General features: G+C 34.8%; 1 protein-coding gene across 3 annotated transcripts in view; it reads left to right on the plus strand.

Moving 5' to 3' along the window:
• Positions 1 to 16,262, plus strand: part of PIK3C2G (phosphatidylinositol-4-phosphate 3-kinase catalytic subunit type 2 gamma) — a 394,884-nt gene that overhangs the window by 216,378 nt on the left and 162,244 nt on the right. For all 3 annotated transcript variants that reach the window (XM_025401956.1, XM_025401957.1, XM_025401958.1), the window contains 4 exons: positions 3,983 to 4,163; positions 7,134 to 7,241; positions 11,832 to 11,924; positions 13,410 to 13,539. In XM_025401956.1, the coding sequence (XP_025257741.1) occupies positions 3,983 to 4,163; positions 7,134 to 7,241; positions 11,832 to 11,924; positions 13,410 to 13,539 (512 nt within the window). The remainder of the gene's footprint in view (positions 1 to 3,982; positions 4,164 to 7,133; positions 7,242 to 11,831; positions 11,925 to 13,409; positions 13,540 to 16,262) is intronic.

Here is a 16,262-nt window from a genome sequence, read left to right on the forward strand (position 1 = left end):
CCCTTTTGAAATATAGGGTAACTATTATCTCTTCACTCTTAGGTCTTGGTAGCCAACTCCAGGGCAACAAGGGAAAGTAACACTCAATATGCTAATACAGATGCTTCCTCATCCAAAGCCATTGGCCCCTTTTCAGCCATTTCAGTCCTCAGATATTACCAATAGGGTAGAGCTGAAGTTTTTAGTTCCCAAGAACAGCCACATGTACCGTCTCCTTCACTGCCCTCAGCCATCAGACCCTTTGTTTCGCCCTGTGTTATGTAAGCCCTAAAAAAGTTTGTTTGCCACTTATTACTACAACATTTTCACTCAGAGAGCATCTCCTATCAGATACTCAGACATGTGGCTAGACAAAGCAACAGATGGTACATAGGCCTATTCACACTTTTAAATGAGTCAAGAAGTATGTTAGTAGTAATAAAATAACAATAAAATTTTAGCAATGTCACAGAATATACATGTCCAAATAAGCTGGATCAAATCATTTTTGGAATACCTTTTGGGACTTTTTATGATCCATGAAAAAAGACATGTTAATTACTTTTACAGTTTTTTGATCTGAAATATTGTACTCAAATTGACTATTCATCTAATTCACCAGACTTGGCTCCAGATGACTTTTATTTATTTTCAGTAATTAGATTTGCCCCAAAATATCCTCAGGGATACCCCCCGAGAATGTTTAAAAAATGTGCTTTCCATTCTAAAGGCAACTCAAACAAGTGGAAAAAGAAAAGAAAGACAAAGAAAGTTGGCATATTTATTAGTTTTTACCATAGCAACAAACAGCCCCACAGTTTCAGTGGCTTATGGCAACAAAGTTTATTTCTCATTCATGTAGGACTCAGGCTGCAGACTTGCTGTCGTCCTGCTTGGCTCCACCTGACTCTGTGCATCAATGCTCAGCTTGGCTCCACATTGTCTTCTCATTCCAGGACTAAAGGAACAGCCCCTTACGGGGACATGCTGTTCTCCCGGAAGAAAGCAGAAGCCAAATTAAACCAAACCAGAGGCCAGACCAAATCACAATAACCCATGTAAAGCGTCTCCGTGGTCATGAGTATAGTTTGCATCCAGTCACATTCTGCTGACCAAAGCGAATCACATGACTAACCTGACAAGGGATAAAGAAGTAAATTCTACCTACAGGAAGGTACTGAAAGCCACATGACAAAAAGTCTGGATGTATAATCTTCTACAGAGGAGAAAACATGGAGCTGGGAACAATAATGAAATCTACCACACGGTGTGGGACCAGTGGGAACATCATGAGTATATAACATTCCAAAGAGACTGCTTTGGAAATTATCAGAATGATTAACCTCATAAATTATGGTAGGGGTATAAACCAAGTCAGCTTCATGCCTTATGGGCTCCTGTCATAAATTTAAGGTTCTAAAAATATATACAACATCTAGGGTATTGTTTTAATCGTTTTCTGAACTCGTTTCCTTTGTGAATAGTTTTATATTTGAGTTGTTACGAAGTAGTTTATTGATAAACATATATTGCAGAATACTGATTGGAAAGTGCGTATCTGCAGACTTGCCCTATATAATGCTCTTTATATGCAAAAGTCAACAGTTAGTGCTGCTATTTCTGAAAGAGCAAATCAATATTCTAAAAATGGGCTAGTCAGAAAAAATTATCTTTGCAAGGATTGTATAACATATCAAGTTCCTCCGTTGAGGAAAATACTAAATAAATCTCTTAGCCACTAAGAGGTAAAATAAAGTTGCTAATGCTAAATAGGCATGCTTTTCATTTCTTAGCCATACTATTAAAATCTTAAAATTAACAATTATATTTTAGATACTGAATTGTAGTCTTTATTTGTCCCAGAGTCCTAAATACACTTGAAAAAGTCATATTCTGGAAGCCACCTGTGCTCACTAAAAATCCGCCTCCTGATCCACATACCTCAGCCCAAACAAAGTAGCAAAATATACAAGATGAAATGGGAAGGGGAAGCCCTGGAGTGATCTGAAATCGCTCATCTCTATCATGTAGCTCAATTCTTTTCTGTTACTGGATGTTGTTTCCCCTCTTGACCCACAGAAAATACACAAGTGAGTAAAATTCTAGGACAGTCCCTGAGATGTGCAATATCCTGCTGGTGAAAACTAAAATTAAGGCCTGGATTGAAGGAGTTTATGAGGCAAAGAGGGGTGGGATGGTGTGATTACTCTGTTCTGTCCTGCTGGTAGACTGATGGAATATGAACTATTTGTACTTTTCCTGCGGCTCTAGCAAGTCCCTCATCATGTGACCAGAAGCAACTACATGCATGAAGAAATGTAGAAAAGTTCTAATTTTCAAGAAAATCTCCATTCTATGCTAGCTGAGGTTGGTGACTATCTCTGTATTTCTGAGTCCACTATAATTCACTTCACTTAAATACCTCCGTGACATCCTATAAAAAATTTGCTCAGTCACCTGGATTATGTTTCTTTCCCTCTTCCTTACTGCCTACCACACTTAATACTGTCAAAATCTTCTTTAATCATCTAGATTTTATGCATTCATCCTCATTTTAATGTTGTCATAACTTACACTTTATGAAGCATTAAGGTATGTGTCCAAAATAATACCAAATTGAATCACAGCTGGATATTGCAGACATTAGGGTAAACAGGTCTCTGGCATTTTAAGATTTACCTCACAGTTCGTGCAAAATCACATTGCCTGCATCTTAAAAGCCCAGTCTTTTAATAGCAAGTCTTACTTGATACTTCTCAGTCCCTTGACCTTAAACTTTTTATTTTTAAACATTTTTGGCATAAGCAATATTGCCTCTCCCAGGTTACGGCATCTTTTGAAAAGGATTTCTGTAATCCTTAAAAAAGAGTGGCCAGCTATTTTCTACAATCTTATAGACAGAGGCAATAGATAAAAACTACAATATTTAGGATTTACTGCTTCCTTATAGTGAAAGTCACTGACACAGAACTGAGTAACCTTCCAACCAAAACTTCATAGTTCAACCTTTTCCATAGTTGTTTAAAATTAAGGGGCATGTTAATTTCCCTTGTCGTTTAAAGTTTCTGCGCCCGAAAATACAGGAATAGAATAATTGACCTCTCGTGTTCATCTCCAGCACTCTATGATTTCAATTCTGCAGTGTACAAAAACAAACTCTTTACACGTCAAGTAAAAAGCCATGGATCTTGAACCACATCTCACCAGGAGAACATGTAATCTTGGCAGGGATGCAGGGTTTGAATAAGGTATATTCTCCAAGGAAAATAATCACAACTGAATACACTGAGTTTTCTCAGCTTTTATGTTTTTTAGGATGTGGTCACTCTTCCCTGCTCGGTTTTAGGATGTAACTATCCCCTGCTCAGTTTTATTTTGAGCAAGGAATCAAACTGAGTTTTTCCTCCTTGAACCAGCGAGAAGCAAATACATTGCTCATAAGAGAACAAGTTCATTTCAATAGAATAAAGAATAAGAGTATTATATGTACAAATTAACTAAACAATTCTGACAATCCCTGTAACTACAACCCTAAAATATATTATTTCTTTAATTATTTTGGTAAAAAATTATTGATTTTGTCTGTGCAAAATGACTATTCTTTTTATCATGTATGTAGCAGTTGGATAGTCATAGAGTTATAGTTATGTACTAGATCAGTTTAAAAATACTTTTAAAAAGTACTCTTTTTTTTTTTTAAGTATTTTTAAACTGATCTAGTACACACTAGAATTAAGAGGACTGAAAGGAGAAAAGATGTGTTGTGAATTGAAATGAAGAAAAGCAGATCTCTTATTGATTCTTCACTCTTGGAATCTCATTAACTATCAGATGGCACTTGATGACTGTCAATGAATAAACAACATTTTCTCCATTCTAGGCTGTTAAACTGCCCAAAGCCACCAAATACAGATTACTTTGAAATGCACTTATTGTTCCAGCTGGAGGTGGTTAAAAAAATCAGCTTTAGATACAAGAATTTTTTTCTCTCTCTTTCCTTCAGGCTGCTAAAGGATGCAGAAAATGAAGCTTATTTTAAAAGCTGGTATCAGAAGCTACTAGCTGCTCTCCAATTCTGTGCAGGTAAAGCCTTGAGTGATGAGTTTTCCAAGGAGCAGAAACTTATCAAAATTCTGGGAGATATTGGGGAAAAAGTCAAGTCTGCCAATGACCATCAAAGACAGGTTTGTTGAAATATTAATCTTCAGGTAGTAATTCTTTTAACTTTGGTTTACATTAAGTTTTAATTTCATTGTTTACAAAGCAAATTCGTTGACTACACTTAGATATAAGACACTTAAATCAATTACTTTAGTCAAGTTTTTTTGAGATATTAATCTTGAGGTAGTAATTTTTTTAACTTTGGTTTAAATTAAGTTTTAATTTCATTGTTTACAAAGCAAATTCCTTGACTACACTTAGATGTAAGATACTTAAATCAATTACTTTAGTCAAGTTTTTTTTCCCCCACCTACTGTTCTTAAGTTAATGATAATGTCAATCATCAGGACATGGTTTTTTGACCTAAATAGCCATGTGACACACAAACAGAACCTGAAAAGAAAAGACCAACTTTATAGGCAGTTTGACTAAACAAGCCTCATAAAGTCATCGCGTCAATATGGCGGCACAATTCAGACTCATGGAGAAATACATGAGGAGATGTTTTAGGGCACTTTTGTTGTTGTTGCTCAGCAAAGAACATTTTTTATGCAACAAATAAGATGAATTAAATGAAATAAATCAATGGCCTTAAGAATAGTAATACTTTTTATACTAAGATCTATGGATACTAGTCAAAATATGTGCCTCCTTCTCAGTGTTTATAATAATGGACCTGGCTATTATTTTTCTTGGAAGAATATTTGCTCTTTTTAATTATCTGCATCACTAGTTCCCTATACTGATATACACCATTAAGTAGTTTCTCTCAAGTTCAACATTCTAGATGCAGGGAGAGAGCGGACATGCATTCATTGTATTAAGAATATTATTCAATAATAATTAACTACCTACTTTAGACTAGGGGTTAAGGATAGAAAGATGACCAAAACATGAGTTTTGTCCTCAAAGGAACTCAGTTTCTCTCCACTTATAATCTAAAATCAACAAGAATTTTCAACAAAATGATATAAAAATAGTAGTAGGCAAAGTGTCCCAGAATTCTTTCTCAGCCCAGGATTTTTCTTGCTGGAAGTCTCTTCGTTTAGTAGAAGTGCCAGAAACTATGCTACTTCACCTTCCTGGGAGAAAATGGAAAATAAAAAAGCAAAAGTTTGGAATTTATTCTTAAATGGGAGGTATATAAACTCCAGTACACAGTGGAGCCTTAAGTAATATAACAAGATAAGCAATGCAAAAAAAAAAAAAGTTCTATGATTTTTTAAATGTTACTATAAGTTCTTTAATTATTTTCTAATGGTAGACAAAAAGTTGATGGCAACTTAAATAAATTGATTTAAAATTTACAGAAGTTTGTGTGAAGGTTTGGTCTTTATCTCTTACGTTTTAAAATCCTTCACATGTTTTTAAAATCCTTCACATGTACATTATAGTTAAATAATTCTGGCACTTTTATTGATCATTTGCTTCAAGTACCAGAGTGATACTGACATTATTCACTCAGGTAAATATACTTATCTTGCCTTGACTGCCTGCTTTTGTGATAACATCTCTTTACATAGGAAAACAGGAAGAGGAAAAGGAAGAGGTGGGAGATGCATTTATAATTTCTCACAATTTAAGAAATAATAATTTCTCACGATTTAAGTTACTAATAGCTATTTTTCTACTTTAAAAAGCGCTAATTAAGCATAACTATATGAACTGGGAAGAGATTTTACTTAAATGAAGGGAGCATAGAGTCCTCTCCATGATATCCACCTGGTAAACCCAAGTATAGATGAGGCAAAGGAGAACAACCACACACAGAGGGCTGTAATGAATTTTTGTCTTTCCACTTTGCTCTTCTGGATTCTGGGAGCTGTGGATTCTATTATTTGCCAATAAGCCAGGAGTAAAAGCTAAGAAACTCTTGAGAGCTGAGTGAACATTATTAATATGATATCCTTGTCTTCTGCATTGGGCTCAAAAAGTTTCTTTTTTAATTTTCAATTTTAAAATGAGTAAAAAAAAAAATTCTACCATAGTTACCTCATGCTAGCAAATAGTGAGTCTTTCTAATTTACTCTTTCTAACTACTTTTTTGTATCCATTAAATATTTCCCCTGCCTCCTGCTGCACTGACGACCCTTCTCAGCCTCTAGTAACCATCCTCCTACTCTCTGTCTCCACGAGTTCAATTGTTTTAAATTTAAACTGTCACAGCTAAGTGAGGACATGTGATATTTGTCTTCCTGTGTCTGGCTTATGTCACATAACATAATGACCTCCAGTTCCAACCATGTTGTTGCAAATGACAGGATCTCATTCTTTTTTATGGTTGGATAGTACTCCATTGTGTGTATGTGAAAGTGGACTAAAAGAAGCTTTGTTTGTTTTGTGATGAACTGTTATTATTTCCTATCTCTTTCATCATAGGATGCACAATTTAAAGGTGTTTTTTGTGATATCTGACCTGCCATGAGTATAGTGGAGTGTAGGAGGGAGGAAATATCAGAAATGTACCCATTGACGTCCAGTAAACTATTTGTTCCTGTGTATTATTATTTCTGACAATTATTACACAATTGATTTTTGTCATTGTTGTTACTATTGTATGTAATTTTTTTTGTAAAATGCACTATTACTATTGAGTGTAATTTTGAGAGTCACAAACTCAGATTTCAGAAAATTATCAGAAAAGGATTATGTTAATAATTACATAAAGCAGGGTTGGCTACGCAGGTCAAGTCCAGCCCTTTATGTTTTGTTTAAACAGTACAGTGCTTTGACTGTTTTTTATTTTCAGTTGAATTTGAGGTCCTTTAGAAAGGGCATGCATGCTTTAGTTTCCCATTTCTCCAACATACCCTATTGTCTTTAGCCCACTGTCTTCTCATGCCTGAATACATCACCTGCCTGACTCCAAAGTCATCCAAGTGTGCAACCCTGAATTCAGGAATTTATTTAATCAATAGAAGAAAATTATAACCTGAAGGAAAAGTCAAGTTCTTTACATTTTCTTAAATCCTTTTTCTAATGATTTTTCACAGGAGGTACTGAAGAAAGAAATTGGCAGACTAGAAGAGTTCTTTCAAGATGTAAATACTTGTCATCTTCCTCTGAACCCTGCCCTGTGTATAAAAGGGATTGATCATGATGTAAGTCAGCTTATTCCTCAGATCAATTGAATATTTCTGTTTCGTATAGTTTAGTTCACTGTATATGTTTGAAATGGCAAAAAGAATTCATAAGCTGACATTGCAGTTATTTTAAGGAAAAAGTAATTGAATCCATTTACATTGTGTTTTCCCTTCGATACACTATGACCAGTTGGGATCACATTGGCCTTATCACATGGTTTGTTTATTTGGAAACAAACTATCCATCAATTCAGTGAAAAAAAATAGAGGAGCATAGAGGAACATATCACTGGGTTAATTTCTTGACTCATTAAAAATGATTGATTTGGTGACCCCATGCAGGCTGGGTATAATTTCGTGGTTTATTTAGACTATGTGCATAACCATACCTAGTACACGAACATTAATCATTAACTACAACATTTCTATTTTGATTCAATTTAAAATTCATTGATTCTAATATGTCAGTATGTCATATAGTTTGTGATTTTACTCAAGCCTGGAAAGCCCATCTTGGCATTGTCAGACTCACAACTTCCTAAACCTTCTCTTCCTAATCCTCTGTCATATGGTACCTCTTCAGTCACCCTTCTCTGACTTAGAATCCTTCTTTCTCCCTTGTTCCTGATAAGCTTTATTATCTTCCTTCTCAAAAGCCCAAGAGTACAAAAACACTAACAGAGAAAATTATGAATATGTTCGATTTAAAAGTGAAGAGGTTAAGCTACCATGCATGGACAATAAATGTTACTTAACCGAAGTCATAAGACAGTCAAGAAAACAAACCCAATAATTAGGTGAAAAATTAGACCATTATTACCGTGAATGTAAAATGTTTTGCTAAAAACTTGATACCATCATCTTTATCACTTTGCCTCAAGTAAGACTCGTTGCAAATTTTTTGATACATTTAATAAATATATTTTGAAACATAACAAAATAAAGCTTCAAATTCCTTAAACTGAGATATGTCTGTCTGGGCTGAAATCCAAATCGTTACTAATTTTCAAAAAATTGCCCAACTTTTTCATCATCAGCGGCATTCTTGACTAATGTTAAGCATATGTAGGAACTCAGCATTTCAAGGACACTATACCTTAATGTAGAAAGAAAAACAGGGATCACTGAGTCTTCGTGGGTTTTTTTGTTTGTTTGTTTATTTGTTTGTTTGCTTTTGTTTTTGCTTTATTGGCTTGTTGTTTTAAAGAAGAAGAGTTTTTTTGTGCTTTTTTTGGTTTTTTTTCACTTAAAGTTACATATAAGTTTGGCATGTGCAGGTGCACCGACTGGGCCAGGGGTCAGCTGCCCAGGAGTCACCACCCCTAGTAATGCAGGTGGGACCACACTCCTTCCCTACAGCACCCTACGGTTAGCAGTACTTTTCCTGCAGAAACTGTCCCAAGTAGAGCCACCCTCTGGTTCCATTTACTCTGACTAGCTATGCCTGGCACAGGGTTGGGCACCTATGGGTACAACAATGAACAGGACAGACATGGTCAGGTGACAGCATCTTGGGAAACATTTTAATCTATCCTCCAGCCCCATTGAACAAAGAAGTGAGAAACCTCACAGTTGAAATGAGTGTGGAAAATCTCTCTGTTTCAACAGAAACCTTATCAACTACTGGAGAATCCACACTGGGGAGAATCCTTATAAGCATGATGAATATGGCAAGGCCTTCATTCAAAGTAAATGTCTTATTTGACATCAGAGGGTCATATAAAAACTTATTTAAATGGAAGCAGTTTGGAGAAACCATCTATCAGAGCTCTTAATTTGTTGACTATGAGAAAATTCATACCTTTTGAATGCAGTGTGACAAGGCATTTGGTCTGAGTAAATGTCTTATTCTGTGTCAGAGAGTTCACACATGCCAAAAGCCCTATGAATATGATAAGCATAGAAATCTGTAGTCAAAACTCATGCCTCATTATACACCAGAGAATTCACACTGTTGAGAAACCCTACAAACATAATGAGTATGGGAAGATATTCAGTTATAAGCCAGTCTTGTGGTACATCAGCGAACCCATTGTGGGGAGAAATCTTATAAATGCAATGACAGTGTGAAAGCTGTTATATGATTGTGTGAGCCATTATAGCTCACAAGTGATTGTGCACCAGAGAGTTCACATTGGAAAGGAGCCCTATGAATGGAGTGAGCAGGGGAAAGCCTTTAATCAGCTTCTGTCACCGTCAGTCAACTATACTGGGGAGAAGCACTCAGGTCTGGCTCAATTCGTTTCTTAAAGCGTGGCTCTCAAAGGCAACGAGCAAGGGGCTCAGGTCTGAGCTAAACTGTCTTTTTAAGACAAACTCTCAACCTTTGCCTTCCACCCCTACCCACAAACCATTAATCACAATGAGCCATTCCCTATTTTCTTTTAAATCACTAAAGGATGGACCAAGTGGGAGAGTGGGAAGAACTGAATGCAATTCTTCCCCACTACTTAGGGAAAACAAGGACCAGATATTTCATTTACTTACTGGTTTCTTTTTCAACTAATTTTTAGATCTCTGTCATTGATGTGTGCTTCTCAAGGACAGAGATCATATCTTCCTTTCTTCTAGCTTTTCTATCTTATTATACCATCTACATAAAATCCTCCTCTAAGACTCTGACTAATTCTTACGTCTATGGGCATTCCAATCTACTTTGTAACTATCACTCTAATCTAATATCTTATCATTTGCCTTTTTCTATCTAGAAAATCCTTGTTTCTGCCTATTTGCTAATCTATGTCCCTCACAATCTTCAAGATCTAGTTAACCTCGGAAAAATTTTTTCTTAAAATGTGACTTCATTCAATGGTGATAAACTGCCTTGTGAATTATTTTCAAATTCACACAACTTGTGTGTGCATTTATATATGTACATATATGCATGTATATACGTATATATATAAATGCAATGATTGTGTGAAAGCTGTTAGGGTTGATGTGCGTGTGTGTGTATATATATATACATATATATAAAACCAAATTTAATAGGCTTTGTGAGGGTAGATATAGTGTTTCTTTTTTAGCATATAATGTGCATACTAGTTGTTGAATACATGTTTTTGACAATTACTCAAATATTTACTGCATGTGAAAACCAAGATGTGAAACAATAAAAGCAGAATATCTCCGGGTGATAGTTACAAAGATAGGCTAAGCCTTGCCTTTAGCCTCCCTGAACTTGGGATAACTCAAAGAGATCCCTGCAAATTCCATGAGCAGAATTTAAAAACCACTGATCTATACTCATGTCTTGCCTAATAGAGAATTTGCTAATTCAATACCATGATATATGGTCACGTGATCCCTAATTAACTGACTTTTGCAACAGAATTTTATTGCTTAACAAGCATCCTCACCTATAAAAATATAAAACATCTATTTTTATTTATAGATAAAACATCTGTATTTATCTATAAAATATCTACTTCTTAACTGACCTATCAACACAAATCTAACCTAATTTCTAACTAAACAAACCCTTGTTTACTGAGTCAATTTGAATTTTCAAATTGAAAATAGGAAATATCTATTTTCAATCTCTTAAACTCTTGCTTATGATTCAGTAAGCAAGGGTTTGTGTTTAGTTAAGATATTGGGTTAGATCTGTGTCGATAGGTCAGTTAAGAAATAGCTATTTTCTCTCAGCTTCTACTAATTTCAGACTTCTTGCCGATAACATTGTTCAAGCTGATCTTTCAACATGCATTGGTGTCATATTTTACTAAGTTGATAAATCGAAAGCATCAAGTCTTTTTCCTTTCTTTATATTGAGTTAAGTCTTCAATGTCATCATGAACTCTCTAATAGTCTAAAGACATACAGCTTTTCAATGCTCAGCTGTAAAAAAAATAAAAGGAAAACAGGCAACAAGGAAAGTAGAGTGAAAAGTAGTCAACATCACAAAGCCAAAAATGCAAACGGAATGTGTAATTACAGGAAATGAGAAGACAAAATCTATGTTGTACTGTTATATATAAAAACAAGAAAATGTTCATTAGCTAAAAGATAAAGAAAAATGTAAGGATTTTTCAAAGTAACTGATTAGTGTCAGGTCCTGTAAAAGGTATTTTATATCCATTAGTTCATGTATCTATCACAAAGATGTATGAAGGAGGGGTTACTACCTCCACTTTAGAGCAAATGAGTTATAAAGCTTAGATTTGAACCCAAGTCTTTCTTAACTCTCTATTTTTCCTTAAAGTATTCTGCAAGGTAGACATAATGGAAAGGAAATAAAGTTTTTAAAATAAAATTTTAACTTCTATTTACTGACCAGCTAGCATAAGCCAATATTCATACACTGCTTAGTTCATTTAAACCTCAAACATATCACTACTGTTATTGAAGAAAAAACGTAGTTGAAGATTTGTAATCTGTCAAAAAGCTAGCTTCTTGGTTTCAAAGTAAAGGCTCCAGTTGATAGACTAAATTTTTAAAAATATGTATGTTTCTGTGTTCCAAAGTATAACAGTTATTAATATGTGTTACATTTGTTCATACAACAAAGTCTGCAAGGGGATATGATTTTGGGGAAAAGGTTTGTTTTTTGGGGGTTGGGAGTTGATTTATTTTGCTCACTAGTTTTCCGTTTTTCTTTTCCTATAGGCATGTTCATATTTTACATCTAATGCTTTGCCATTGAAGATTACTTTCATCAATGCTAATCCAATGGGCAAAAACATCAGCCTTATTTTTAAGGTATGCTAGTGCTCTTAAAACATGAATTGATTCCATAGACAGAACTATCGATTTATTACTCACAAAAAGAAATTGTTGTAGCTATTTTCCTCCAGCAACAACACATAGGTTTTTCAGTTATTTTAGAGTCTGCCTTTTTATGGGATTATATGTAGTATGTGCCAAACTTCAATTGGCAATAAATCAAACATTACTGGCTCATAGCCAGGGAGCCTTCAGTGCAAAACCCAAGAGAATACATTTCAATAAATGAAGTGATATGATTGCTTTTAAGTGGCACAGAAAGTTGAATGTGTGGTGAACCCCAGGAGGAAAGTTTTATGTTGGTCTAGATACTAAATTGGGATCAAAATTAACGGGAACTGAAATGACATAAGTTAATTTAACATTAAATTCTTGCCTGCTAGCACTTGTTGATTTTAGTAGTTTGAGTTATTTTTTCTTTTTAAATAAAAAAGTAAATATGGGTCATTTCAGTCTTCATCATTAATCCCATTGGAAAAAGAGAGAAAAGGTAGTAACAGGTTTATAAGCACGTAGGAAAGAGGGAACAGAGAGGGAGATAAAGGCAAAAAGTAAGAATATGCCAGTCTTCCAGTTTATTTGGCCAATTATTCAGCCAAGCCATGCAACAAGGTCTCAGAGTGAATTTTTGGTGAATTTTCACTGTCTATTTTGGAGGATAATGAGTAGTGTGCCCGTACTTTTGCTTTGTCCTGTCACCTCAAGAGTTAGTGGTCCCACAACACTGTACTTTTGATGAACGGGAAAAAAGAAAACATAAAATCTTATCTTGGCAGGATTTTCTGTGTAAAATTTAGAAAGTGTTTTCAAAACCAAAATTCTTACTTGTTTAAAAGGATATAACTATCCTTCCCCTTTGAACATATGCAATCTCCTTAACCAATACATGACTATCACCACTTTATCATTTCTTATTATTATCGGAAATTATTTTCTCTGAAAACCTTTTAACTATCTTTAAAATAATTTGAGAAATCACTGATTTAAAGTCTAATCAATCATATGGATGCTATTTATACTCCTAATCAAGAAGCTCTTGGTATTCTAACTGCATATCGGTGCATAAATTTATGACACAGCAAATAATGTTTCACTTAGAAAGAGTTCTCTCTTGGCTAAGTTTGAAATTTGAATAAACATTCATCCAGCCTGTCTTTGCCAGACTTTGAATCTGAGACATCGCACGTGGATAATAAATTGAAAATTATTATCAAGGAACAGCATTCCAAGCAGCACCTCTAATTTGATGGTTGAAGCTTCTGTAATTATCTAAAGGGAAGTTCTCATTTAAAAACATTTTTTATCAGAAACACGAGGTACTTTTAGTGCTAATAAAACCATTAAAACCACTCTATGTCAGGATAGAAATGTATCCAAGGAAAAAAGTGACATGTACTATATTTGACTGCTTTTAATGGAATTCAAGGAAAAACCCAGGGTCTATCATTTTGTTTTTAACAGGCTGGAGATGATCTTCGTCAGGATATGCTTGTTCTGCAGATTATTCAAGTGATGGACAACATTTGGCTGCAAGAAGGCTTGGATATGCAAATGATCATTTATAGATGTCTATCCACAGGAAAAGACCAAGGTCAGTAGAGATTAGAAAGTGCATTGGCTCACATTATTTATTTCATACATTGACTGGTAGTAGGCTACAAAACTTTCTCCAGCTTTCGTTTCAAACTACAAGTTTGAAAATCCAAAGAACTGTACATATTCTTCTTCTTTAAAAAGAATTATTTTCAAAAATGATAAGCCAACAGAATTTATACAAAGCATAATATGCTTTTAGGTATTAATTAGGACCTTCACAATCCAAATGTTAACTGTGATTTTCTTTTAGGTGTCTTTTAGAGTTAGTTTCATTAATAACTTACTGTTATTTTTCTCATTTTGTAATATAAAGCCTACTCATTTTTAAAAGAATACAATTGTTACTTATTAACACAAAATACACATTTTCAAGTGCTGAAAGGAATTCTGGAAATTCTAAACACATTGTAAACCTTAATTTAATTTCTAAAAGACTTTTGAGTAGATAAAGTATCAACAGTCAATGTTGGTCACACATGTAAATGTTGGACATATATCAGCATTTCTTTTCCTTTATAAAAGGCAAGAAATCAATATGAAAATATAATTATACTTATGCACATTTTCAATGAAAATAATGTCAATAGATCACCCAAATTATCACTAAAACATCTGAGGTAGAAGTTGCACTTAATTACAATAATGCCAAACTAAAGAAACAACAATATCTAAGATATCTTATAATTTTTTTTACATATAACCATTGCCACTTAGAATTTTATTAAATTAATTGGTGTGAATTATAGCAGATACATGTGCATAAACAAGGGATGAAATCATAGAACTGGAGAGGGGATCTAGACCATGTAGTCATTTTTTTCTTTTTTTAATTCAAGCATAGCTACAATTTAAACCTGTCATCACAAGAGAACTGTCATGCCATGGATCCTCACTTCCTGAAGTCCCACCAGCAGTCTCAATACCCCAGTCAACACTTGAGATTTTAGATGCTAAGTATAAAAACACCTCCAAATTCACTTGCCACTTAATACATTACAATGACTGCATTACAAGTCATACTAGCCAATTAATTTGATTCTGATAACAGGGCTACTACTTCCATGCCACGTGTCCCACTCTAAATACTTTCTAAATCTCTAGTTACTACAATAGTCATTTATCCTTGGTACCATGAGATTGTTATTCCTTGCATTTTACCCTACTTTTTCTCACGTAAGTGACCTAATGCTTTCCTGTCCTAAAATGCTGAAATAGAATAATGCTACATAATCCAAGCTGAGATATTTGATGTTACATGAATCACCTTTTCTCTAGAAATTGAATAAATTACTGATCCCAGTGGAATTTTTAAATTTCATCTCATTTGTATTTATAATTATAGAATGTAACCAAGGCTGAATCTTTTAGTTAATAAAATAATTCAGCAGAAATAACTATAGACTTATCCAAAGTTGCAGATGTCGCAAGACAAAGAAGTTATTTTTCTCCTCTGTCTACCAACAAACAACCTCTAATAGCTGTAAGATTTCAGAGGGCATTACACTGTCAAAATAATTCTTCAAGAAAAATAGAGATCATTAAAACCAGTGTCATTTTTAGAAGATTAGGTTGCATTTTTAATCAGGTTCCAAGGCTTATTGAATACCTACTTTTCTCAAGAAATGTCACAACTTTAGATGGGAAATGCATGCTAAAATGAGCTAAATAGAGTTGTGCCCTTGATGAGAGTAAACTCCAGTTTCCATAACTTTATCAATATCATTGTTGAGTATCATTCTCATGGTCACTTTGTATGTAATGTCCTAGGAGTTCTGGGAGAAATTTTCAGGGCAAATAAAAATTCTTCAGGATTTATTTTATCATTGGTTCTCCAACTTTGATGAACGTGAAAATTACATAGGGGGATGGGAAGAGTAGATGCAACCTACCCCCAACCAGGTGTACTAAATCAGACTTCCCTGGAGGTGGAGGAGGGGCTCAAAGGTTGATTGCAAAAAGATGCTCAGATGTTTCTTATGCACCCTTGTCTGAAAGACACCACCTCGTATAACACCACCTTGAGTAATTTTATCCCTAAGAGCCTTGCTACTTGAAGTGTGAACCACAGACCCACAGCAATGACATCACCTAGGAACTTGGTAGAAATGCAGAATCTCAGGCCGCACCCCGCCATACTCAATTAGAACATTTTAACAAAATCCCCAAATGTATTTGTCCATTTTCACACTGCTATAAAGAAACACCCGGACTGGGTAATTAATAAAGGAAAGAGGTTTAATTGGCTCACAGTGCCACATGGCTAGGGAGGCCTCAGGAAACTTACATTCATGGCGGAAGGTGAAGCGGAAGCAAGGGCCTTCTTCACAAGGCAGCAGGAAAAAAAGGGGGAGAAGGGGGAACTGCTAAACACTAATAAAATCATCAGATCTTGTGAGAACTCACTCACTATCATGAGAAGAGCATGGGGGAAAACTGCCCCCATGATCCGATCCCCTCCCACCAGGTCCCTCCCTCCACATGTGGGGATTACGGGGATTATAATTTGAGATGAGATTTGACTGGGGACACAGAGCTAAACCATTAAACCACCGAGTTATCTGTATGTGCATTAAATTTTGAGAAATGCTGCATTAAAGGACTATAAGAATGAAACCACACATATTACTCTATGTGCACAGAATGATGTTCAAAGAATTTAAATAGTGTATGATATACACTAGCTTAAAATGCATAAAATGTAATTTATGATTTCAATTA

Source organism: Theropithecus gelada, chromosome 11 (assembly GCF_003255815.1).
Source record: "Theropithecus gelada isolate Dixy chromosome 11, Tgel_1.0, whole genome shotgun sequence".
Classification (NCBI taxonomy): Eukaryota; Metazoa; Chordata; class Mammalia; order Primates; family Cercopithecidae; genus Theropithecus; species Theropithecus gelada.